The 27,666-nt window shown below is 34.4% G+C and overlaps 1 protein-coding gene and 1 long non-coding RNA gene across 4 annotated transcripts; one reads left to right on the top strand and one right to left on the bottom strand.

Annotated features, from left to right (window-relative positions):
- On the top strand, positions 1-27,666 carry LOC125683077 (N-chimaerin-like). Of its 3 annotated transcripts, none has more exons than XM_048923803.2 (14): positions 1-126; positions 2,961-3,067; positions 5,914-5,955; positions 8,679-8,734; positions 9,021-9,052; positions 9,503-9,619; positions 18,782-19,094; positions 19,249-19,314; positions 19,868-19,952; positions 20,203-20,376; positions 20,635-20,712; positions 21,035-21,172; positions 21,297-21,408; positions 25,039-27,666. In XM_048923803.2, exons 2-14 carry the CDS (start codon positions 3,004-3,006, stop codon positions 25,304-25,306), a joined length of 1,545 nt encoding a protein of 514 aa, XP_048779760.1. In that variant the 5' UTR covers positions 1-126; positions 2,961-3,003; the 3' UTR covers positions 25,307-27,666. The 3 variants fall into 3 exon arrangements, with proteins under 3 accessions (XP_048779760.1, XP_055998352.1, XP_048779759.1); XM_056142377.1 differs by having other exon boundaries at positions 105-180; XM_048923802.2 differs by lacking the exons at positions 1-126; positions 2,961-3,067 and having other exon boundaries at positions 3,157-5,955.
- LOC130047416 (uncharacterized) lies at positions 42-5,049 on the bottom strand. The gene is made up of 2 exons (XR_008796314.1): positions 4,934-5,049; positions 42-555 (listed from the first exon to the last, which is right to left on the bottom strand). It is a non-coding gene; the product is annotated as an uncharacterized LOC130047416 (long non-coding RNA).

Here is a 27,666-nt window from a genome sequence, read left to right as displayed (position 1 = left end):
TCTCCCGTAACGCGTTGTTTACACTCACCAGGGTGCGCGTTGAAGAAGAGCGATGGTCTGCTACTTCAGTCTCTGAAATGGATTTTAATGATCGGCGTGGTTTTCACACTCCCACCAGAGAATGAGGTAATATTTTGCAGGTCGAGGACCAGCATTCTTCTTGTACATGAGGATTTTCTGGTTTGTATCGTGTTGTCTGGGAACGATTCAGGCTAATATTGTGTTGCATTCAATTGTTTCATTCATGAAATAAAAAATGTATCGGGTTTTATTTCTCGAAGAAAGGCCATTGATTCCAAATGACTTCATCATCATAGGAAACTGATTATAATTTTCTACATTTATGTGTAATTTTACGCCTGGGTCTTCGCTATTGTGGCAACCAGCTTCTTGCATCTATGAAATTGATGACCAAACTTGCTCGTCTTTGTCAAAGGGTCATGTCAACATCTCCAAAGATTGTGCGATCGCTGACACTAATGTCGTTCTGGTGATATACATGTATTGTAGGCCTACCCAAATACAAGATAAATCTCTCTAGGACTGCAGGAAATACTAAAATAGCAGGGAGCAATGTTATACATGTGAAATGAAGTGATGATCTTCGACAAGAAAAAAAATAATTAGTGTACAATATACACACATTGATCTCAGACAGGAAAGGATACATAGTAGAATGGATTTTGTGATGCCATGAAAACATGTTACATCCATTCAGAATTTGAAGTTCATGTGATGCAACTGTGAATGAAGTCGGAATTCAGAAGTTTAAGCAATTGCATGTTCTCAGATACAGTATGAAGCATCACGCATCAAGATGTTATTATTGCATAAATCATGAATGACTTGATGCCCTGACAAAGTGTCAGATTGTGGCATACTGAATGATTCTGACATTATCATTCTGTACTTGGCTTTTTATTGAGCAGGCTGCAAGACTGTCATGTCAAAGAAAAACTGAACTTTTAAAAATTGTATCTGTACAAGCAAGGCTCTTGATTTTGACTTCAACAGGGCTGTAGACTCTATTCCACCCATCCCCCTGGCCCCACCCCTTAAAAGAATAATTTAGTGGTTTTGTTTCTTGATAAAGATTTATAAGTAAACACTTGATTAATCTCGTTGCATGTAAAACTTTCTTTTTAGAATTTAACTATCATGCATAAATATCATGTATATATTGTTGTAACTCTTGGTTTAACGAGTAAATTTAATTCCCATTTTTCACAAAATGTCACCCAAATTTTAGGGCCTTTATTCACAAAAGATCTTATGACTAAGATGAAAAAAATTAACTCTGTCTGATAATCAAATACCGATCACAAGGTCATAAGTATGTATAAAAGTTTTATAAACCATGGATGCACTTTGCATATTAATTAAGAAAGTCTACAAGAGATGAAAAATAAGGAAATTACAGTGTTTGTAAATTTTTATCTTAGTCGTAAGATAGTTTGTGAATAGGTGCCCTTGCCCCAGTTACATAAGATTGTGCTAGATAATGTAGACTTTTAAAAAATACCAAATACATACATGTGTAAGTGATAATACTGTAAATGATTGGTGCAAATAAGTTACATGTATTATTTTTTTTTTTATATCATGTATTTAACAATTATATTTATGTAATGTGTTAAAAAATCTCAAAAGCATGTTGTTGATCATAGGTGTAGTTAAAGTATTGTCTTCTTAAAATGTCACTTTAGGGAGGAATGGTTACTATACATGTAGCTGTGCAGATCAATAGCCTTAGAAAAGTTGAAATATCTAGATACATTCCATGTGCATTATACTCTTGGTGTGAACTGAAGTGAAATAAAGAAATTGGGAAATAATTAGATGCTTGAAAGATTGTAAACTAGCACAGAGATTTTTGGAATACAAAGCTTTATTTTTCCACCCTAACTATTATTAGCTGATAGTATATTTATGCCAAGTCTTTTGATCTTTAGTGTGGCCATGTTTACATTTAAATTACCTTAAGCAGAAGAAGAAACAATTCACAAGTCGAGGGGTAAAAATTTAAAGCATTTACCCGGTAATATTATTCCCAGTCATTCTAGACATTCTTGCAACTAACAGGCAAGTAATTTAAAATAAATGAGTGAAAGCTAATGTACAGGATGTTGTTATATATATTATAATTAGTTTATATATTGTCCATGGTGTTGTGGATGTTTACCTTTTGTTAAAAAGATTCATCTGTCATTTATTTAGGTGAAAAATCACCCCTGGCTTTACACATGGTTTGACTTTTACATAGCCTAAACTTAGTCATGCTTTAAAAAAAACACCTTAAACTGAGAACTTTTATCAAATCTTGAATATTCATGTCCAAACATTATTCATAAAACATTCTTTTGATTGTGTATTGTTTAAAAAACAATATTTTATTCAAAAAGTAATTGAAAAAAATATGATTAGACATGTCATTGTGTATGTGTGTATACTAAGAGAGATTATTACATTTATGGGCAAGATGAAAAGTTCAATGTCTTTAAGACAAAAAACTAAATTCAGATACTCTTCACCAAGACCCCCCACCCTATGATAATTAATGAATGATGATCCAAATTGACCATCAAGTTCAAGTATTAACCATACTCTATACCATTTCTACTGTGCTGTTTATTCACAAAGAAAGTGGGCATTTAGTTTTTAAATGTTATTTTAAAACATTTAGTTGATGTCCGACAACAGAAACTTATGGAAGCTTTGACTCCCTCTCCCACCAACTATTTTTACATGCTGTGAAACATTCATCAGAATGAGCTAGTACATGCATGTATACTGAGAGAGGATATTGTATTTTAGAGATTTAATCTTGTCAGCTGACTATGTCATTTTTCCTTGTTACTACTGCTTGCTAATTATTTGTAGTGTAGTTTTGTCGTGAGATGTGTGTTTATGGTTTGTTGATAACAATTCCTAAATCGTGAAATGTTTCTGTATCTCTATAGTAGGCTGATGTTCTGAGAGTACAATAGTGGCCACAATGCCAGGATGTCCAAGGCTAAAGACAGGACCCATCGACCCCAGTACTACAACATGACCTATAGCAGTAGTTGTAAGTCCATTTATAGAGTTCAATTTATTATGAAAACCTTATCAGAATTTGACCTTAACTCAAATCTTTTTCCTCATAAATTGGTTTTAGTTTTCTCATATTTCTTGTCACTGAGAATCTTTTTAAGGTAGCCCTTGAAAATAACAAAAGCCATATTTGTTAAAATCATGTCTTAGCACGCAATATAGAATTGAAACTGCAGGGCATTCTTAGCAAAAGTTCTGAATAAATATGTTTTTTTAAATTGAAAGATAATACCTTTGTTGGTTGAAGTAGACCTTTGTCACCAAGCATTTAAAATCATAAATGAAGAAATCAACTAAATTCAGACAAATATGTGTAGTGATGAAAATCTGTAAGGATAATTCCACATGTAGCACAAATATATTGTAAAGCATTGCAGATCTAGGTAATCAGGGCAAGTAAGTTTTTTATTTATTTATTTTTTAATTTTAGGGTCTACAAACCCACTTTTTAGGCATTATAGGTACCATCTCTAGGTCACAGCCCCCTCCCCTCCTCCTCCTCCTCCTTTTAAAATTAGGTGGATCTGCCTAGTGTGCTCTGAAAGTTCAGCATTGGATTGGGTGGGTGAGATCTGAAGTAGCCACAGATCTGTAGTAATTAGGGCTATACGGACTGTGGATATCAGCTTCAATAGCTTGAAGTGTTAGAATACATGACTAGTACTGCAGGGGTCCCTGGTTCGATTCCCAGTCCAGCCTAAGATTTTCTCCTCTCCCCTATATACTACATTTTGGTTTTGTCCACATCACAATTATTACAACAGCTAGATCAAAGATTATGAGTGTAACTGAGGATTAATTGTCATTGCACATAATTTTGAGGGTGATGTAAACTGATGTCCCTTCAATGGTCATTGTATGACTACTTTTCCTGCCTTGACAGTTTAAGTGGTCATGATAGTCAGGTGAACTTTGTGGTCAGCATGATCTGACTCACAGATCAGGTATTTAGACACAGCCAGGAGGGCTTATCTGTAGGTGTGTTTATGTTCAAACATATCCTTAGTACTAATCAGCTGATCCATGTTTTTGATAATTATTGAATAATGAAAATGTACTGTTTATCAGCATTGCATGGTAAGACTGAGTAAAAAGGATACCGAGTTTCAAAACCATTGCACAGCTTTGGAGAAAATCTGTTGAATGATTCATACTGGTGTATTGATCCATATGGGGGTATATAATGAAGCATTTCTGTAACCCTTTCCTCACTGTGTATTGTATAAGTGTTATAAGACACAGGACACGTAATGTATTTCTCAGCAGTTGGATGAAGTGTGCGTGAACAAAGTCCAGAGCCAACAGTATAACCTATCATTGACAGTGATATTTATTTGAAGTAAAAGGCAATTTTATGTGATATATGCATCATATGAAGAGGTTGGCTGATGGGCATGAGCAGCTATTGAGATAAAGTGTATTCATCTCCCCTTCCCTGATATGATTAGGTTACTTGGCATGATGAATGAGAACTGGCATATTTAGCTCAGTGCTTTAAACTACAACAGAAAATTGAAGAACCTGCAGGGAAATATGTTGTTTAAGAAATGTATGTGTTTGTAATTAAGATGCAGTCATCCACAGTGTTCATCATTTCTGTTTCAGGTCAATGAAAAAGCAATTAATTGCCATATCAAGAAAAAATTCTCACAAAAAGTACAGAATTGAATTTTTTTAAGAGAGATTTCGATTTATGCTTACCCGACCTTGATGATAAAAAAAATGCACAGGTGCTTCACAAATGAATATACTCAATGCAAGTTATCTTGTGTGAAGTGGTGAGTTATCAACCCTTTATCAATTCAAATTTAAAATTCTTTAAACACCACACACTAAGTACCTTTCCAAATTTAAAATGGAGGGTAAAGCTCAGGAAATGACAAGGGAATCACTAGTTGTAACACCGAGGCTGGTTATTCAACATGTAACTACACAACATTGCTCCTAATATAGAGTCTGAAATAAAAGGAAGTAAATTAGAAGGGAAGTAGAATGATTTGTGATGCCATACAGAGGGAGGGTCTATTGTGCTGGTTTATCGTTAGTCCTCGTTATCACGATCTGCTATAGTCCTTACCTGAGTCAACCCACCGTTATTGAAACGTTTAAAAAATAAGGCAGAGAAAGTGTGACGGTCAACAATAACCTGAGGTGTAAGTGTTTGTATGTTCAACCAGTCGTATCCATAAGGCGGAAGTTGTCATATGAATCAGTGTGGACAGGATTAGTTTTTGCACTATCACTGCAGATCAACAAGTGTCGGATTAAACTCATCAGACAGGTGTTAAGCTGTGTATTGGATTGTGGATTATATGTGGAGTTAAGAATGATAGTACCATACATCTATAATGGATTAAAAATCATACTTTTGTAGGGAAAAGTGTCAGCAGATCTTTGTCATGGAGTGTTGATTTGTGAAACAGTTGTCTCCATCTTTTCAGATAGTGGAGGAATTCAAGGAATTCTGCTTCTCTTTCTAGTGACTATAACATCAGGGGCAACTTTGCAACATGGTGTCAATTCATGAAAAGTAATGAACAGTGAATGATCAATCAATCTCTGCACAAAAACATTCCTAAACTATATAACAGACTGTGTTGTACAGCTTTATCTGTGTTAGAGATTGTTATTTTTTCTTGCCCGTGCACTCAGTTGACAATAGAGAATCCATGTGTTAGAAAAAGGCAGTCCCCAGTTATTGCTATATTTGGTGTTGTGTCAGGGTTGTGGTCAGACATAGGGAGATGATGTACCGATTGGTGGTTGAGGGGGAGGATGAGGGGGAAGACAAGAGACATGATTATATAACTGTACTTGCAGATGGAGGTGAAAGCAAGCCGCTGCCCACATGGAAAACTTATTGTAAGTATAATTCATGAAATAAACCTACTGCAAGTATGCAATGCATTGTGTGTGCAAGAGTTTTTCTGTCATGAATCATGTCTTTTTATTTATGTCTAGTACGTGTGTGTGTGTGTGTGTGTGTGTGTGTATAAACAGGGACTGGACATAAATATGTTTGTTCAGTGTCTATTCAAATATTTTTTTGACCTGATATTGTTTGTTTGGTTGGGGTTTTTTTCTTCTGAACAAGTGATTCATTATGTTTTTTTATCTGTAATTTTGTATATAACAATGTTGCCCATCCTTTTATTAATGGCAATTTAATATCTTAGACCCGTCATACACAGTTACACTTGTGTCAGTGTAGTTTGATATTAAAAGATCCAATTTGTGTTCATTCCATAATAAGAATAGATTTGATACATGATGATTTGTTTACATTGTATAACCTTGGGGGAAAATGAGGTAGATGACTGTTCTGGAAATATTCTGCTTATATGTTACAACAGAGAGAGAGAGAGAGAGAGAGAGAGAGAGAGATGTTTGTGAGACACCAGGATCTTCAAGATGGGAAGCCTTCTTTAACAATAAAGTTAGTGGTACTGGCTTTTAAAATGCAGCCCACATGATCACTGACAGTGCATAAAATGAAGTGTAAAAATTTGGTCATAAAGTTCTGTGTGATCTTTTATTTAGCAAGGTAGCTGACTCATCACGAGAGGAGTGAAATAGTTGAAGGTTTTAGAGAAAATCCACATCAACAAAATGACTAATAGCTCACAACAGAAGCAGATGTTTTCTTTAAGTATTCCTGGTAGACATCCATAAAGTGTAGACAGACTGACATTTACCATGGCCAGAAGACAAATAAATTCACATGTACCGTTTTTTGCAAGCTGTATGATTTTTAGTAAGACATTTTTTCACATCTTAGCATATGCCTGATGGATGCTAACAAAGCATGACAGAATTTTCCTCTTCTGTTTCGATCACGGAAAACAAAATAGACAGGAAATCAGCAAGACTATAGTCTTCCTTCCCATACTGATATTGGGCCAGTTGATTTCTAGCTCATAAGAGGGAATTATCACCCAGATCATTAAAAAAAACTATTTCATCCTGTTTTAGATTTGCCCAAAGCTGTAGTTGGGTTTTTTTTTTTTCATTTGATACTGTTTCAGAACAATGAATAAATGCAAATTCACCCAGCTTTGAATTTTGCCTGCTTAGTATGAATGTGAATTTGACGAAAATGATGTTATAGTAGAGTGTCTCATACCTATTTTAAGTGTAAAAATAACCATTGGCATATTGCAAAAGCTGATAAGTTTAGATAAGACATGTGTCACCAAATTTTTTGGCAGTTTGAATTTTTGTGGTGTTTAAAAATAGTAGCTTGACAAGAGATATCTTCTTTTTGCCTGCCTAAGTCGTGTATCAATGTAAGCCTAATAATATCATGTGTGTGTGTGTGTGTGTGTCTTAATACATTTGTACATTGTAAATTAATTCCTCACTAAATTCAACTGTGCAGCATTTACTTTTGCCCCCTATCATTATTACTGTTTCCCCCATACTTATGTTTGTCAAGCAGATTTCAATCAGGGTTAATATTAGATTGGAATGTACAATGTCTCCAAAGTGGCAAAATGATAGAGTTGAATGAAAGGAAGCAAAATCAGTTTTCAATGCACTTAGGTGAAAATAACAATTGAAGTGAAAATTTCCCAGAATGCAGCAAATAATTTGGACAATCCTGTTAAGTTGTTTTTGTTGTGTCTGTCTTGTCTAATAGTTTGTGTACATTATTTTCAGAGGTGACTCAGTATAGTACTCTGTCATTATATAAACAAACACACAATGAAGAAGTCACAACTAAAATACTCTGCTGTCACAATGATACCATGATGTGTGTATGATCTGAATAATCATCCGCTGACCATATGATAAAACTAACATGTAGATCAAATTCTTATTATTATCATTTAAGAGGTTGAATCACTTGGATTTGGAAGTGTATGAATTGTGTAGATTAGGTACTCTAAGGAAGTATGCTACACCGGAGAAATTTGATCTGGATGAAAAGTGGAGAATATGTACAACACTAATTTGAAATTGAAAACTTTCAAATTTACTTTATTTAGTCAAAAAAAAATGCAGTTTTAGTAGAAACCAATCTGAAAAAAATTTAAAACCCCTGCTGGACTCAAACCCGCAATCTACAGTTTAGCAGTCGATCAACATATGCTAACCTAATGAGCTACTTGGCTACTATAGGTGCTGATTTTTTAAATGAATAGACAAATATTGCTGATATCTATATTTTTATCCATGTTTTAAAAGGAAGTCAGCCATTATGACGAGGTAGAGTACCTCCTTAATGTGTTGTCCAGAAACTATACAGTTTGAGAATTGCCATCCACATAATAGGTCTGTGTACTGTATTGTCAGGACTTAATCACATGGCTAGTGGTTAACATGCTGTCTTGATGATAAAATGCAGTAATGTGTAGCCACATAATTAATTGTCCACTGTGCATTCACCATACAACTTATATAAACACATTAGTGCAGACAAGCTATGTTTTGGAGCATCTGACCAAAATACAAGTTTATGCTGAAAGAAAATCATTAGATTTTACACTATAAATGGAAAATACATGTAAATGTGCAACATATCATCTGAATTATAAATGAAGATTTGGCAACTATTTAATGATAACTTCCTCCTTTCTTTAAAGTATACACCCTGCAACTCCAGGCACCGAAACCAAAGAAGATTGTTTGTCAACGAGAGGCAAGTTTACATTATCTCATTTTATAATATCCTGTAAGAATAAAGCTGAGTTAACCATTGAACAATGCAGTCAGATGTGCATGACGACAAATTTTTTTTAAAACAGTTTACTAAACATGTAATAAAGATAGTTCTTAAGAGGTAGGCAAATTTTGTGAGTGTATCATAAATCTTTCAGGTATTGCATAACAAAATCTAAAAGTATACATGCATATTGAAGAATAAAGCACTGTCATAAAAAGAAACCCATCTTGACATGTGTTTTATGATGAAATTCTATTTTCAGATTCCAGGCAAGCCTTCATTTTATGGAAAGGAGTAAGTTGATAATCACACAAGATAAAGACTGCTATAGAATAATGGATGTTCTAAAATATCACGCTGGCATAGAGTGGTGGGGTGCATGTTATTACGTAAAGTTATAATTATTTAGTATTGGAAGTAAGATGAAGAATTAATATATATATGTATGTTCACAATAGGAAGCTGTAAACTGCATTTTGTTGTAACACCCAATTAAATTGATTCATTAACATTCATCAAACCAATTCAATATCGTGATATTTTAGTGTGCAACTATAGCAATATATTGCCCTGCTTCACATTAGATTAAAGGGTTTTTGTTGTTGTTGTTATAAATGACATAAATTAGATTAAATATACAAGATACAATTTTTTTGTATACTTCCCCAAACCAATTTATTGCATATAAAATTGTTTAAAAAGTAATTTCACCCTTAAATGATTATTTGTCAATTCCTTAATTAGATTCCATGGCAACGTCACCCGAGAAGAGGCAGACATACTGCTGTCCTTGGAGGGGGACGGAAGTTACTTGGTGAGGAAGAGTGAGAGAGCAGCAGATGCCTACACTTTAGCAATCAGGTAAAGAAGTCTTTTTTTAAGAAATTAGTGTTTTATTATATCAAAGAAATCTGCCTACTCTTTAGCAATCAGGTAAAGAAGTCTTTTTAGGAATATACAGTGTCTTATTTTATCAAAGAAAGTGATAAGACACTTAGATTTATTATAGTTACAGAACAGTAGCTCTCTGAGAAAATATTAGGAAATATCTCTGATCTGTCCCAATATTTTCTCAGAGAGCTACAGTTCTACTGCTAGACTTATTATGTAGTAAAAATTTATGATTATAATGTTTAGGTTTTATCTTATAACAATATATCCTAGTTATACTTAATTTGAAGAAACCACAAAGTTCACACAAAATTGAATGATTTCTCAGGAGAGACTTTTGTGTTCTACATTCAGTGTATTCCCATTTGATTTTGTTAAAACTGTAGAAAAACATTGATTTGATGGTTGATCACTGAGTGGTTAACAAGCCCCCTAGTGTAGTAGAGATTATTCTAAACTGTCAGTAGTTTTGATTTGATGGTTGATCACTGAGTGGTTAACTAGCCCCCTAGTGTAGTAGAGATTATTCTAAACTGTCAGTGTGTCAGTAGTTTTGATTTGACAGTTAATCACTGAGTGGTTAACAAGCCCCCTAGTGTAGTAGAGATTATTCTAAACTGTCAGTGTGTCAGTAGTTTTGATTTGTCCTGGTGTAGAAATGTTTATAGAAAATACAGATAGTAGTGACATAGAGAAGTATGGATGATATGTAGACAGAATTTAGTTTAGTGTAACATTAGATCTGATTAAGCTTAGTCCACTGAGTTATGTAATTGTCATAGAAACAGAGGTAAACAAGTGCTACATGCTAAAGATATGATTTGGAATTTGACTTGGTAAATTCTTCTAAAATCACAGTGCTGTTTATATCGCTTGGGCTCAGGTCACCATGTGTTTCCCTAGTCTTCTGCATAAAAATCTCCATATTCTGCATCTCCCTGTAGCTTTGTGCAAGTATAATTAAATAGTAACACCCACTGTTAGACATTACAGTCCATTACCTGCTGTCTGGACTTTTATCACAGTGTATCACACACTTTTTTTTATAGATTCCTGTCAGAATTCAGACAAATTAAAAGATATGAACCAAATGTGTGTAGATTTTCTTCAATTTGTAAAATATTGGATTCGTGGATGGAGTCGCAATTTTCTGTCTTGCCATTATTGTAATGTCTAACATTAAAGTCTAGTTCAGGGAATTTGAATCATAAGGGACTATATTTTCAGTAGAATCAGTGACTTTGTAAAGTGTCATATTATTCCCGCTGTTGAAAAAAAAGAACATAAAAGTAATGGCTTTTGTTTCCGTTAAGAGCATCTCTGAAACTATAGGAATACGTTTTAATTCGAAAAAAAATAACGGAATATATAAAATTCACTCAATTGATGATGTATTTAATTGATGGCCTTTGTGTGCCATCTTGAATGGTACCATTATCCTTTATGGAAGGGAAAACAATTTGAAAATCATGTTATTCTTAAGTGGTCTTCCATATTGTATTTTATTGTACTACATTATATCAGTGTTATTGTACAAAATGTCAGAGTACTTGAGGTAATCCAAGTATGAAAAAATTACATTTAATGTGCAAAATGTTAAAAATCGGTCTATCTCATAATGTAAGAATTTATTATGTCATTGAATTTGCCAGAGTTTGTTGATTCTGCTTTAGTAAATAGATAGAAATATATTCATAGTCATATTGTTTATGCTGAAAATTGGGACAAAACCAGTTTAATAACCAAATAACCACTAGCAGATACAACTAATATCTGTGGCACCAGAATTTACCTCTGGCATGACAAAATATCAACCATGACACAAAAACAAGAATTGCAATGCTTAATAGTATGTAATGTATTGATTGTATATGTTCTGAAATTTATGCAAAATATCACATCTGATCAAAATGTATTTAGTGAATATGAGAAAATCCCATCCTTTATGTGTCATCCCTGTTAAAGTAGAATGTTTTATTTGAGTCAGATGCAGTTTGTTGTTAAATTGTACTGTGAAAAAAACAACTTTATATAGTTTTGCTGAAACATTTTAAAGTAGTATTTTAACATTTTGAGGAAAATAGACCCTGATTTTGATTAGTTGATATATAGTTAGGATAAATGTTTTTAAAGCTCAAATCACCCCAATCCAAAAATGCAATAATCCATCTTTTCATTAAATCTCACAAAAGAAGTTTGGAGACTTATTTGTTTTGCTCAGTTGTTATTATTTCTTCTTAGAAATGTCCGACACCGTTCTCTGTAAATGAAAGTATTAGATACGCAAGGATATGATAGGCTAATGTATCTAGTTGTGCAGAAGTGTTTTTGTTTTCAGATTGAAGGAGGTAGGGTACATTTTTGAGGGGATCAAATGCGGGTAGGATCTAACATAGAACTTTGTGGAGGAAATTAATTTCAAAATTCAACAGATATAACTTGACAAATATGATGAAGTCCTAAGGTCCTCAGAAATGAGAATAGAATGACAGAGTCTACAAACTAGTATCAAGGTCAAGGGACTCCAGTGACCTTGACCTCTAATCATGAAAACTGGTTTCACTTTAGAACAGGGACTGATATTGACATGAGATCTTCAGAAATGATAAGAGGATGCTGGACTCCAGTGACCTTGACCACTGACCTTGAACATAAAACTGGTTTTACTTTAGAACCAGGCCTGATAGAAGCATGAGATCTCCAGAAATGATGAAAGGATAATGGGACCTACAAATTAGTATATCATGGTGAAGTGACTGTAGTGACCTTAACCTCTGACCTTGTTTATATAATTTTAGAACCGGGATTGATAGAGACATGGAATCTTCAGAAATGATAAGAGGATACAAACTAGTATCAAGGTCAAATGGCCTTGACCTTGATCATAAAACTCATATTACTTTAGATCCAGGACCAATATGGACATAGAATCCTCAGATGCGACAGGGAATGCTAACTCCTCCTATGCACCTGATCCCACCTCTTGTATATTGAGGGTTCTGTGTTTGCCCAATTCTCTATATTGTTTTCCTTATAGGAGTTATAAGATTGATTACTGTTTGTTATCTTCGCCTTAAAATCTTTTCATGTGATAAAAGGATGTTGTGACCTACAAATTAGTATCAAGGTCAAGTGATTTCAGTGACCTTGACCTCATATTCTCATTAAGATAAAAATGTAAATAAACATATTATTCTTCAACGATAGACAGGGTTGATCAAAACTTTATTTTAATGTCTCGTTGGAATGTTATTTTAATGTCTCTAGTTGGAATGTTATTTTAATGTCTCTTGTTAGAGTGGATTTTGCACAAGGGAGTTGTACTCAGAAAAAGCCCACTTTTATACAGCCAATGCTTTGTTTTGGGGGACTTTAAAATCGGCAGATTATAATCATATCTCGTTTTACGTGGAATTTTCCTCAAATTGAGTCAACATTCATCAAGATGAGCTAGCCTGTGTGGTATCGTTGTTGACATTATATATGGATGCATTTATATCCGGTTTAAGATTCACAGAGATGTTAATGATATGTCGGGCATATCTGTTCATCTGTTCCAAATTAGTTATTGAGCAGTTTTCCTTATACTGCCAGTATAGGGTGCAATCTGTTTCTCTTTGTCATTGAGAAGTTCTAGCTGAATGTGTCAATGCATTAGTATCTGTAGCATCAATCACCAATCCATGCTTGCCTGTATAGTACATCGCTGAATGCACTTGACATACACACATAGTAGAGCACTTTATTAGTATTTCTGCACAAAGAGCCCTGAATTTTAGAAGAATATCCTGTTAAAAGGAATTCATAATGTACTAATGATAGGAAGTCTGTACTATTTTACAAATGAAGTATACACACTTACAACATCCTCCGTACCAGGGAGGGATAAAATTCGGCTTCAGATGAAGGTCCAATCGCTTATCCTTGAATAATTCATTATAAGGGTATAATTTTCCTTATTAGGCCACATTTAAAAATATGTTTGTTTCCCCTCTCCCGACCCTAAATTTCAGAGGAAGGTCGGTAGGTAGGTAAAAAGTTTTTTTTTTTTTAGCTAGCAGAATTTTATTTATTATGAAATTCCCATAACCATTAACAATGCCCGATACCAAACGTCGTGAAGCACATCATCCATGTTTCCTCATCAAACTCGTATAGTCAGTTCTCGCGTAAATTCTGCTTTGATTGCCACGTTTTGCAATTAGGGAAGGTGTCGATATTTCGGACAGTACTTCATGTATTTTGGAAATGCTCATTATCTAACCACTAAACTTAGGCATTGGACTACATGTATACATATTGGTTGATTCGACGAACATTGGGTTTCATCAGAATTTTCTCTGCTATTTATGCCACATACTAACACTTAAATAAAGTTAGGGAGAATGTTGCAACTATGGACAATGGTGTTAGTTTTGGACACATGGTGTTATAAAATTGGTAAACTCGGTTGCTGTCTTTTATTTATGGTTCACTGACATTTTATGCTTTTGTTTTTTGCACATTATCTTAATTTGTATATGATAGTGATTTTGATTATATTTTTAAATGATATCGGTAGATCTAGTTTACCAGAAAACGTTTCAACGGGACTTGATTTTGCCGATCAAACAAAATGGATGCTGACATCAACCAATCAGAGCTGAGTTACACATGTGCATATAATTAGGTGTTTTCCAGTTTGTAAATATAGCATTAGTTCAGAAATAAGTTAAATTGAGAATGCTTCTGATTGACTGTCAAAAATATCGCATCCGTCCGAAATATCAACACTTTCCCCTACTGAAGAACACAACTTGCACACTGGATGCCCCGAATTCTCTTGTTTCCTCGCTCCTCGTATAGACAACATTTCTCCATCTCGATCTTGCAGATCACTAGTCCGAATTGCGAGCCGAATTCAATGTTAAACTCACTTGTAACTAATCAATAAAACAATCATGATTCTTGTACTTATTAATATCGATTAAAAGAAAATATCAATCCAAAATTCGATATTAAACAGAAACCAACAGTTGTAGTCAACCAAATTTTCACTGCCATTTGAGCAAACGAGTCTCGTGATTCAAAACAAAGCTCGACAGTTTGATAAAATGTTTTCAAGAGACTGTTTATGTGATGGAAGAACCCATAAAATCGATATTAGTAAGTACAAGAAGAATCGTTTTATTGATTAGTTATGAGCTTAAAATTGAATTCGGCTTGTAAGTATTTGAAATCAGCCAGAGAATGCCGCCTCCAGCTGGAGGCAGCGAAATTTCTAGATTTCGGACCAGAACACCTCCTGTATTCGTATTATTATTTTTTAATTTTGGATCGAAACCAAAGAAGATATAGAAAATTTTTGTCATTATAAAATACTGATCTGCACCAGAAACGACCTTGAAATTTTCTTAAAATTAAAAAAAAAAACTTCACCAGAATGGCGTAATAAAAACTTATGGGTCGGTGTGAATTTTCAGACTCGGTCGGGCGAGGGGAAACAAACAATATTTTTATTTTGGCCTTAGGAATGTATAATTTGAGAATGATTATTAATCCAAGTTGTTTTACTATCTGTTGAGTACATGACCCTGTGAAGGCTGTGATTCAATGTGAAAACTTAGACAGGGACAAAGGCAAATGTTGTGTATATTGTTGGGGTTTTCCCATTAATATTGATGGGTTAGTATTTTACTATACAGATTAATAGCATAAATTTATTAAATTATAAAACAGTTATAAATTTCCTTAAGTTATAAAACAAACTTCATTGATAGGTTTATATTCACAAATCCAGATGATGATTTTATGGTGTATTTATAATCCGAAAAGGAATTGTTTTGTAATTTTGCAATTTATGAAAGATGTGCCTAGCAGTTTCAGGGAGTATTTCCAGTTTATTTCCCAAAATTGAGATGACTATCTGAGGTGGAGTGGAATTGATTTTATCTACTTCTGTAACATTTATTTATTACTGAGCAATGAAGGACAAAGTCTAATTATTACAAATACCAATTATTTGTATTTTTCATTTTAATTGGGAGTATTATAAATTCTGTACTGACATAAATTAATTCCTTGTCAGGCCAGCATATTGTTTCCTGGTATTCACTTGTACTATAACACATCTGGAACAAGTTGTTGCCGTCTGAGATTTGTTGTTCCCAATAAATTAATCTTTAGATTTATTGTGCTCGGTAAGACTGTGTCTGATTTAGAGTGAGCATAAATCACACAAGTTACAGCTATCACAACATATCAACTACGTCATGCAACAACGCATACTGAAAGTCAGGGATATTCTGACAATGTCAAATATTTTTTTAAGGCATCTCTAATGCATGGTCAAATTCTACTATAATGTTGCATACATTGCCAAATTTCTACCATCCAAAGTGAAACTTTGTTTCTTTGATGGTTTCTTTTTTATATGTCAAAATTTTTGCACAGCGAAAAGTTTTCTTTTACCAAACTTTTGATGAATGAAAGTATTTCTGACCTCAAACTACCATCTCAGTCTGGCAGACCTATCAATGTCAACCATTATCTGCAGTATTACCTGTCAAATTCTATCTCCTTGAAATCCAATGCATTAATTGGGACTAACAGGCCTGAAAATTTAACTCAATAATTAATTGCCGATTGTGTCATAATGAGTTCTACAATTAACTTGAATGCACTCTATGCACACAGGAAATAAGGGTCTACAAGCCTCTGTTAAGACAAGGCTGAATTTCATTCCAATAAATCTTGAATCCACCTCTGGATTTCTTCTAAAATTTAATCACCTGTTATCAGTGGTGATCAAAACTATCTTTCATGAAAATTCACATTAATCTAATAACTATTTAAAACTCCTAACAAACAGACCTAAAATAAACTGTGAACAAATCTCTGGCTTTGTAAAACGGGATTATTTGGAGAAAACCATGATTATGTCATTTGATTTACTAAATTGTTGTACCTGCTGTTATATGTATATGTATACATGTAATAAATCATGGTTGTTTGCCCAAACTGGTATTTTGTTTTATTGACCAACAAGTCAAGGCCTACAATATTAAGAGAGTGGAATTAATGTAATATTAAATGTAATTTAATTGTTATTAATTTACGACCGTGGCCATCTTGTATTTGCTTGGGCACCATTATCCATTTTGTTTATTATGTTTTTTGACCAATGAAAACAAAGCCTCGCTTTTTGACCTTTTAATCAAGACCCTCTAAGCCCTGGTAGGGACCCCCTAGGGGCAATTGAGGGCGCCCCCTATTTACGTAATTTACAACCAATCAAATTAGTTGTCCTATTAAGAGCGCCATCTATATACGTAAGTAATAACCTATCAGTTTCTATCTTTGCCAAATTTCAAAAAATAACAAATAATTGACCAATCACAAGCCTGGCATCATTATTCTTTACCTAAGCTATCTCAAGTTAGCGTCACTTTCAAAATAATTTTTGAACCATCAGGCCACGTCAGTTGTAACTTTATTTATTTATTTATTTATTTTTTTTTTTATATATAGTGAGTGTGTGTGTGTAACTGAATATGTGTGTTGTTTAATGTAGTTCAGTTTGTACATCCTCACTTTGAGGATACCAACCACGTTCTGTTTCTTCAGCTATCTTGTCTAGTTTAACAATCTATATTGCACCATGGAGAAAACCATGATTATGTCATTTGATTTACTAAATTGTTGTACCTGCTGTTATATGTATATGTATACATGTAATAAATCATGGTTGTTTGCCCAAACTGGTATTTTGTTTTATTGACCAACAAGTCAAGGCCTACAATATTAAGAGAGTGGAATTAATAGCATAGAATTAGGTCAATAACTAAACTGAACAAGAGCTCTGGCTTCGTAAAACAGTATAGAAGTAGGTCAGTAACTAAACTGAACAAGAGCTCTGGCTTAGTAAAACAGCATAGAAGTAGGTCAGTAACTAAACTGAACAAGAGCTCTGGCTTAGTAAAACAGCATAGAATTAGGTCAATAACTACTGTATTCCGGTTCTACAGTAGCAATATTAAAAGTTTAAAACACAGTTGAAATCAATGCATTTTCCTACAAAATACATGTAGATTGTACTAATTTCTATCATTTGATTATGACACCACTAATAAGGAGTGTTAAGAAAGTTAATTAAATGTTTTTATCCAGTTTATATAGTAACCATTCTGACAAAATCAATGAAGTTTGCTGTGAAAGTGTAATGGTTCAAACCCAATAGAAAAATATATATCGCTTCCATACTACAGAGCAGTGTTCAGCAATGTGATATATAATATGTAGACTTGATTTGAGCATTACAATGATTTATTTTATTCTCAACATAATTATGTTCACCTTAATCTATTAAAAGCAAAACTTGTAATAAAATTATTTAATAATTTCTTGTTGCTCTAAATAAAGATTAAGAATATCCTGCTGAATTACAATGTCATGCACAGAAACTATTTACATCATAGTGTGATTACACAATTTCCAGTTATGGTAACTCAGTGGTACAGCATTCGCTTTGTGACTGGGAGGTCGTGAGTTTGAGCCCCATTTGTGCCATGGCTAAATCAAACCCAAGACGTTAACATAGGTAGTGATTGCTCCTTTGCCAAATGCTCAGCATGCAGAAAAGAAAGTCGTGGGCCTTTCGGATATGACCTTAAAAACGGAGGTCCCATTGTTTAAGATCAGGGCTCGAAATTAATATATGTCCGTCAGTCTGTGACTGGTTAAAAGTCTGGCGGACTGACATACATTTGTTTTAGTCAGTCGGATAGGACTGGTTAATCTTCTAAAGCATCATTTTGGAAATATACTTATGGAATCTTATACATGCATTTGGCATTCCTCTGTAGATATCAAACAAAGTCAAACCCAGTTAGTAAATATAGATTTCATAAGTGTTACAATATTGTCTGAGGTATATTGAGTTAGATTCCATTACTCAGTATTTCATTAAATAACATCAACGAAATATGTTTAATTACTTCTGGAAAATTCCGATAGACAGGTAAATTTTTCTGCGGACTGGTTGAAATTATACCCTATCAGTCCAGCTGGACTGGTGACATAAAATGTTAGCTTCGAGCCCTGAAGATTGAACAGATGCTATCAGTACTAATCATGCTTTATTCTCCATTACAGATTTGACAATCAAACCAAAAATTATAAGTTGTACAATGATGGACAGCATTATGTTGGTGATAAGCGATTTGACACTGTCCACGACCTGGTGGCTGATGGCCTCATCCACTTTTACGTGGAACTCAAGGCGTCGGATTACATAGCATCTCTTTCAAATGAATCAAATTACGCAGAATCTCCATACCTAGCATACACGGACAAACGCAAACGTCTGCATCGCTCCAGGAAGTCCGTCAACAGTAAGCGGCTAGACTTTGGTGAACGCTCAGGGGAAGGAAGTAGTGGGAATGCCAATGGGAGTATACAGCAACAGGTAAGGGGTCATCTCAATACTTGATATTGTATAACAACAGGTCAGGGAGCAGTTCCTGAGAAGTAATTCATTGCTGATGTACAAGTACTTTGAAATGGTAGATTTTTTCTCCCCTATTAAAACTAGTGGTAATCAGTGTTTCCTTTGTCTTCAGTATTTAGATGATGATCTTGATAGTGTTGATGATGTGGAGAAATATGAAAAAGCTCACAATTTTAAGGTATGTTTTCGGTTTCTATTGTATTTTATGCCCATATGATGGGCCATATTTATTGTGGTAGGAAAAGGGCATTTATCTATTAATTTTCTATGCTCTTCTTCTAACTTGGACCACATGCAATTGTTTCGCTTGGGTTCGATTTTTCTTTAATAATAAATTCAAACCCAAGCGATATAATTGCCTGTGACTTAACATGGTTAAGTTTATGCATCTTAGGAGGAAGGTGTGCTTCATGACCTCGAACTAGATCTCAGCAACCTCAATTTAGAATGATATGACCAAACGTGTCATTTCATTAAGACACTTTGAGATGGAGTTCATGATGTCTAGAATCATCAAACCATGTCAGCTGATGCATCTAGGGGGAGGGGTCATAGTAATGTCAGTTTAGAATAATATGACAAAATTAGTCCCTCGGACACTTTATCAATGGTGGACACCATCTCTACATTAGGTCACTAGTATCAAAGTAGTTTAACTTAGTCCTTTAGATTTTTGCATGACTTTATTTTAAAACTGTTGAAATTTGAATATGTAACCAATTAAATTACAGACTCAGAACTTTATTGGATTACATTGGTGTGACTTTTGTGCCAACTTTATGTGGGGTCTCATTGCCCAGGGAGTCAAATGTTTAGGTATGTAATTACAGTACATGATGTTCTTCTTAATAACATGGTGTCTTTGAATCAAATCTTCCCAAATGTAAGTTTTTTTAGATACTTGGGCTAAGACAGAATTGAAATTAAGATTCTTTCATTGTAAAACAGTATAAAGCTCAATTCTGGAAGAAGAAAAAAGAATGTTCACCAAAGCAAAAATTCAGTATGGAAATTTGTGAATTTTGATGTATCACATGATAAGACGAGGACCTCCACTTTATTGCAGATTGTGGTTTTGAGGCACACAAAAAGTGCTCAGAAAAAGTACCAAATGACTGCATGCCTGATATCAAGTTTGTGAAGAATCTGTTTGGTGCTGATCTGACAACGGTGGTGAAGGCCAGAAACACACCAATACCAGTGGTGGTGGAAAAATGTATCAAAGAAATCGAACAAAGAGGTGGGTGGATCCAAGTTTATATGTGTACATGTTGTACAGGTAGTGATATAGAAGGAAAAAATGTGTCACGTAGTGAAAAATGAGTGAAGTTGTATACTACATTTAGATTAACTTTCAGTTTTAAAAATAAAACATTTCTCAATGTTCTATTAAATAGATGCAATTACATCAATATTGCATTTGATGTATGAAATAATGTATTTGTTGAGTATCAATGACTAGTTGGTGATACAATGAGATTTATTTCAAATTCATTAGGTTTAGAAGCAGAAGGGTTGTACAGGATTGCGGGGCTTCATGATGAGGTGGAAAGTATCAGAATGGCTTTTGATAAAGGTAAAATTCTGTTTGTGAATCAGAGCTAAAAACGTTTATAGAAAATGCTTCCTTGTTGTCAAATGACACATGTTAAATCCTGAATGATAAATTGTACATGATATAAGAGTTTCTTGCAATGTTTCTTGATATTTTCGTATCAATGATTTAGCAGCTTATAAAAAAATTTCATCATCTGTATATTGACATGGTCAATCTCGTGAAAATAAGGTCTCACAAAAATTATCAAATTCACAGTAGTCTGCATGCAGAGATGAAGTGTGTGGGATTTTGTAGAATGTAGTACTTTTCAGGATGATAATTATGTATGCTTTTGTTGTAGATGGAGAACACACCGCGATTAGTGAGGCTAAATACGATGACATTAACAGCATCACCAGTGTACTCAAGTTGTACTTCAGATTACTCCCCATACCCCTCATCACGTTCGAAGCCTATAAAATCATCATAGACACCATGAGTTAGTAGTACACAAACTTTCACTTACCAATCATGGCTCTGTTCAGATGAAATCATGCAGGAACTATATTTTGTTATTATCCTATTGAGGCATGAATGAGCACTTGATATTTGTTTCTTTCCAGAGCAAGATGAGCCTCGCTCGAGAACCCAAATATTAAAGATAAAGGAGGGCATGAGTAAACTCCCGCCAGCTCATTATCAAACCCTTCGATTCCTTCTGGCTCATCTAAACAGGTTTGTCAGGATTTTCTTAAGCATTGATAATCATTTTAGCTCACCTGAGATGAAAGCTCAAGTAAGCTTTTCTGATCGCTTTTTGTCCGTCGTCTGTCCATCTGTCTGTTAAACTTTTCACATTTTCGACTTCTTCTCCAGAACCACTGGGCCAATTTCAACCAAACATGGCCAAAAGCATCCTTGGGTGAAGGGCTTTCAAGTTTGTTCAAATGAAGGGCCATGTCCCTTTCAAAGGGGAGATAATCACAAAAATGCAAAAATAGGGTGGGGTCATTTTAAAATCTTCTCAAGAACCACTGGGCCAGAAGAGCTGAAATTTACCTGAAAGCTTCCTGACATATTGCAGATTCAAGATTGTTCAAATCATGGCCCCCCAGTGGTAGGATGGGGCCACAAGAGGGGATCAAAGTTTTACATACAAATATATAGGGAAAAACTTTAAAATTCTTCTTCTCAAGAACCACTGAGCCAGAAAAGCTGAGATTTACATGAAAGCTTCCTGACATAATGCAGATTCAAGTTTGTTCAAATCATGGGCCCCGGGGGTTGGATGGGGCCACAATAGGGGATCAAAGTTTTACATACAAATACATAGGAAAAATCTTTAAAAATCTTCTTCTTAAGAACCACTGAGCCAGAAAAGCTGATTTTTACATGAAAACTTTCTGACATAGTGCAGATTCAAGTTTGTTCAAATCATGGCCCCCGGGGGTAGGATGGGGCCACAAAGGGGGATCAAAGTTTTACATACAAATATATAGGGAAAAACTTTAAAATTCTTCTTCTCAAGAACCACTGAGCCAGAAAAGCTGAGATTTACATGAAAGCTTCCTGACATATTGCAGATTCAAGTTTGTTCAAATCATGGGCTCCGGGGGTTGGATGGGGCCACAATAGGGGATCAAAGTTTTACATACAAATATATAGGAAAAATCTTCTTCTCAAGAACCACTGAGCCAGAAAAGCTGATTTTTACATGAAAACTTTCTGACATAGTGCAGATTCAAGTTTGTTCAAATCATGGCCCCCGGGGGTAGGATGGGGCCACAAAGGGGGATCAAAGTTTTACATACAAATATATAGGGAAAAACTTTAAAATTCTTCTTCTCAAGAACCACTGAGCCAGAAAAGCTGAGATTTACATGAAAGCTTCCTGACATATTGCAGATTCAAGTTTGTTCAAATCATGGGCTCCGGGGGTTGGATGGGGCCACAATAGGGGATCAAAGTTTTACGTACAAATATATAGGAAAAATCTTCTTCTCAAGAACCACTGAGCCAGAAAAGCTGATTTTTACATGAAAACTTTCTGACATAGTGCAGATTCAAGTTTGTTCAAATCATGGCCCCCGGGGGTAGGATGGGACCACAAGGGGGATCAAAGTTTTACATACAAATATATAGTTAAAATCTTTTTCTCAATAACCACTGAGAAAAGCTGATATTTACAAGAAAACTTTCTGACATAGTGCAGATTCAAGTTTGTTCAAATCATGGCCCCCGGGGGGTAGGATGGGGCCACAAGTGGGGGGGGGGTCAAAGTTTTACATACAAATATAGGAAAAAACTTTAAAAATCTTCTTCTTAAGAACCATTGGGCCAAAGAAGTTGACATTTACATGAAAGCTTTCTGACGTAGTGTAGATTCAAGTTTGCAAAGGGTAGTTTGGGCCATAATAGGGACTAAGGTTTTACATGCAAATATATATGGAAAGTCTTCAGATATGGGCCAAGGTGACTCAGGTGAGCGATGTGGCCCATGGGCCTCTTGTTATTCATTGCAACTTCATTTGTGATACAAGAAATTCACAGAGACAAAAAATTGCAGATTTTTTCATGGGTTAGTTTTATAACATAAGGATTGTTAGCGTGTTGTCGCCTGACAATTCATTGCTAGAGGGAATAATAGTACTGGATCGTTAGTGTGTAGGTGAATGTGTGTGTTTTAACGCTGAGTTTGTAGACATTCTAGAGGCTGCATTTTTGCTCGTTTTGATTTGATATTTCACTTATGACTTTGTTATCAAGAAAGGAAGGACCCTATTGATTTTTGGGTATAAAGGTCCAAGGCCAAGGTCATTATGGGACTTAATAGTTGCGTTTAGTTTGAAAATATTGTATTAAACTTCAAATGAACAATTGGAATTGGGCATAAGTCAGATATTAGAGTCAGAATGCCCTGTCTGTGTGTTTAACAATAAAATAAAATTGGATTATTATGTCTCCCCTCTTTCAGGGAGAGACATTGTTTTTGTACTTTCTGTCCGTCAGTCTGTCTGTCATAAAATCTTGTGAATGCTTCTCCTCCTCTATAACTTATCTGGGATTTAAAATTTGCACAATGCTTCATTGCCATTTATAGATCTGCATATCGTTTGGACTGGAGGGTCCAGTTATTTTCCTAAAAGTTATAGTGGATCTAAGAGGGGTGATGGATGTTAAAATAGCTTGTAAACACTTCTCCTCCTGTATGGCTTATCCAATAGACTTGAAATTTTGTATGCTTCAATGCCATTTGCAGATGTGGATATTGAAGGGACAGGAAGATTCAATTGTTTTCCTTAAAGTTATAGTGGATATGAGGGGTGGAGGGTGTAAAATAGTTTGTGAACACTTCTCCTACATGGCTTATTGGAGTTCATAATGTCTATGTTCCTGCTCATGCTTTCTCCTCGATACCATGCAGTACATTAAGGGGAGGAGGTTTCATTTGGAGTACTTACAATTTGGGGAGCTGGGGAGACCTTTATTTTTCATAAAAACAATCTCTAGTTAATTTGATGGGTTGGTGTGGTGACATAAAGATGATTAGATTGCTGTCAGGTTGGGTTAGTTTATTCACATATAAAGGATTGTTAGATTGCTGTCAGGTTGGGTTAGTTTATTCACATATAAAGGATTGTTAGATTGCTGGTCAGGTTGGGTTAGTTTATTCACATATAAAGGATTGTAGCAGGATTAGTGACATAAGGATTGTTAAACTTATGGATTAGTTCTATAACATTGGAACTGTTAGCTCGTTGGACAGATAGGTTAGTCTGACAACATAAGGAATGTTAGCTTTTGAGACTGATGGGTTAGTGTGGTGACTTACAGAGCTTTTGAGACTGATGGGTTAGTGTGATGACATACATAGCTTTTGAGACTGATGGGTTAGTGTGATGACACACCTGGTAAGGGTTGTAATTTCTTGGTTAGATAGCTTGCTGAATGATGGATTGGATTAGTTTGATAACAAAGGGATTATCTTCATGCATGACATATGGTTTGAATGATAAAATAAGGGTTGTTTCACTATGCTAAAGCTTTAACAATCATTATGAGACTGATGGGTTAGTGTGATGACATACATAGCTTTTGAGACTGATGGGTTAGTGTGATGACACACCTGGTAAGGGTTGTAATTTCTTGGTTAGATAGCTTGCTGAATGATGGATTGGATTAGTTTGATAACAAAGGGATTATCTTCATGCATGACATATGGTTTGAATGATAAAATAAGGGTTGTTTCACTATGCTAAAGCTTTAACAATCATTATGAATTGGTTCATTTGATAGTCATTTAGAAAAATAAAAAGTTTATTGAACTGTTCACAACCACTGATAAAGAGAACTTTGTGATTTTAGGGTGACAGAGAAAAAACCCTCCAACATGATGGGACCAGACAACCTGGCCATAGTGTTTGCACCGACACTAATGCGATGTCCGGAGCCAGATCCCATGATGAGTCTAATGAATGCTCAGTTTGAACAGAAAGCTTTAGAGACACTGATTGTGAAGTTCCGAGAGTTATTCTCAAGAATGAGTACAACTCAGAGTTTTGAAGCTAGTGCCAAAAGACCTAGTTTTGATGCTCTTCGAATAGCAGATCAACCTCATTTTGATAAAGTCTGAGGCTTTCATGTGATGTAACAGTGTTTGTATGCCCCCCGCCATTAGATGGATGGGACATATAATGTTATCCTTTTCCATCCTTCTGTCATGATTCAGTTTGCATACATTATTTCTGCTACAGATACACACATTTAACTGAAATTTGGTATATAGATGTATCATGAGAATGTCCAGGTCAAGTTCTTCAATGATTTTTGATAGAGTTGTACCCTTTGGGCTTAGAAAATGTAAAGTAATTCATAGTTTTGCTCATTATCTCAGTAATTCTTGGACATTTTGAATTAAAATTCAGAATTTAAATATGTCATGAGAATACATAGGTTATTAAAGATGATCGTTGAGTCCAGGCAAACAAAATTTGGCAGAGTTATGCCTTTTGGACTTAGAAACCAGTTTCTGCTCTTTTATCTCATCTTTCTCTTACATTGACATTTTGAATTGAAATTTGGGATATGGATATATCATGAGAATACAATGGTCAAATTACTTTGGGTTCCAGTCAGATAATTTATTTGCAAAGTTCTGTCCCTTGAATTTAGAAAATTTTAAACAATTCAGATTTCACTCAAATGGATATTATGAATCAAATTTGGAATATAGATATGTCATCAGAATATGCAGGTCATTTACTGATATGGCTCCAGTCCGATATTATTTTGGCAGAATTATGGTCCTTGGGTTGGGGCATTTGTGTCACTCCAACACGTCTATTTTTTTTTTTTTTTTTTTTTTTTTTTTTTACATGATTTTAGACATCAACTTCTTATTGTGCATTTATTTGGATCCTGCAACAGATATGTCGTTGCTTGTTACCTCATCATATGTATACGTATAAGTACATATGTATACGTATAAGTACTTTTGGCAGTATTGAGCTATATATATCAATCATGTTTTTGACAAGTCTTGTTTGGACCAAAAGTTGCAATAACAGTGTAATTATACACATTTACGTGAACTTTAATACTATAAACCCTTTATGTTTTGATGTATGTAGATCATCATTAATGCAAAGTGACATGCAAGTACTGCTTCCTATTAAAAATTCATTACTTTAAAATCATGAGGAAAGACTGAAATTTTATAGATGTACATGTAAGTATTAGCATCCTTTGTTGAATGGTGTACAATGTAAATTGCTGTGCATAATGCATATTAAAATAGATGTCGTTCGAATACCAGTAAAGATTTGTTGTTAACATGTGTGTCCAAATATCACAATTCTTGCACATATATCTTGTTTATTTTTTAAGTTAATACAATAGAAATATTTCCAAGAAATACAACACTAATATATTTAGAATCAGATAAAGCAGTATTCTGTGTTAGTGATATGCTTGGATTACATGTTACTAGTTTGTGTTTTAATGGTATAATATTCATGTGCTGGCCGATAACTTCATGACCACCCTACAGGTTGTAATAGATCTATGTACATCCCGATCATCTCTTTCATCTCAAAATACATTACATCTATAGCAAAAGAACTACCACACTGTAAATCTGTGTCAATACCTGTATAACAGGTCGCTGTAAGAACTCCGAATAACAAAGTTAAAACAATTTTATTTGTTGTGAAATGACGAATTTAAGGATGAAATCAGCTGATAATACTTGTGTGGTGACTTCATACAAGATTTATCTGGGAAGGAATATTATGTAGGTCAGTGGTAGGCTCGGTTTTCACGATACATTTATTGTTTTTATGACCTTCAAGAGCTCGATTGTGTACATGTACCAAGGATATCTTCATGTCAATCAAAATTTGTTAACTAGTGATTTCATTTGCAATTTTAGCTCATAGTGACTTGTAATTCTAATCTTATGATTGCTCATTCAGAGTTTGAAAGAAACAATAGTGTATACCATATGATTTCGAGAATAAGCAGATGTCTACATTTAAAACAAGAGTTCAAATATCATGTTGCATATCATTAAAGTTACGTCTCCAGCACGTTGTTAAAATGAACCCATTCACTTGTGTGACGTTTAGCATCATTTCTTTTTTGTACTATTTTATTAGTTTTGTACAATATTTTTATTCATTAGATATTAAATATGATGAACGTACACAGGGTGAACTAACAGAACATTCTTATTTCTTTATTGTGAGACATGTGCTGTACAATAACAAAAAAGGATGTTATTTTTTATTTGTGTGAATAGTTCATGTTTTCTTCCCATCATGTAAAGAATTAGTTAATATACATGGCTAGAGCTACACAGACAATGGGAATCCATTTACTTTATACTCCTCCATGTATTGAATTTTTTAAATGTACTTTGTAAATGTATTCTAGTGCCCTTGTAATTTTTCTGTATTTGACTGAAACTCAATAAATGTGAATCAAATTTTTAAA

Source organism: Ostrea edulis, chromosome 6 (genome assembly GCF_947568905.1).
Source record: "Ostrea edulis chromosome 6, xbOstEdul1.1, whole genome shotgun sequence".
NCBI lineage: Eukaryota > Metazoa > Mollusca > Bivalvia > Ostreida > Ostreidae > Ostrea > Ostrea edulis.
Note: the sequence above shows the minus strand (reverse complement) of the source record. Positions and strands in the feature narration are given on the sequence as shown.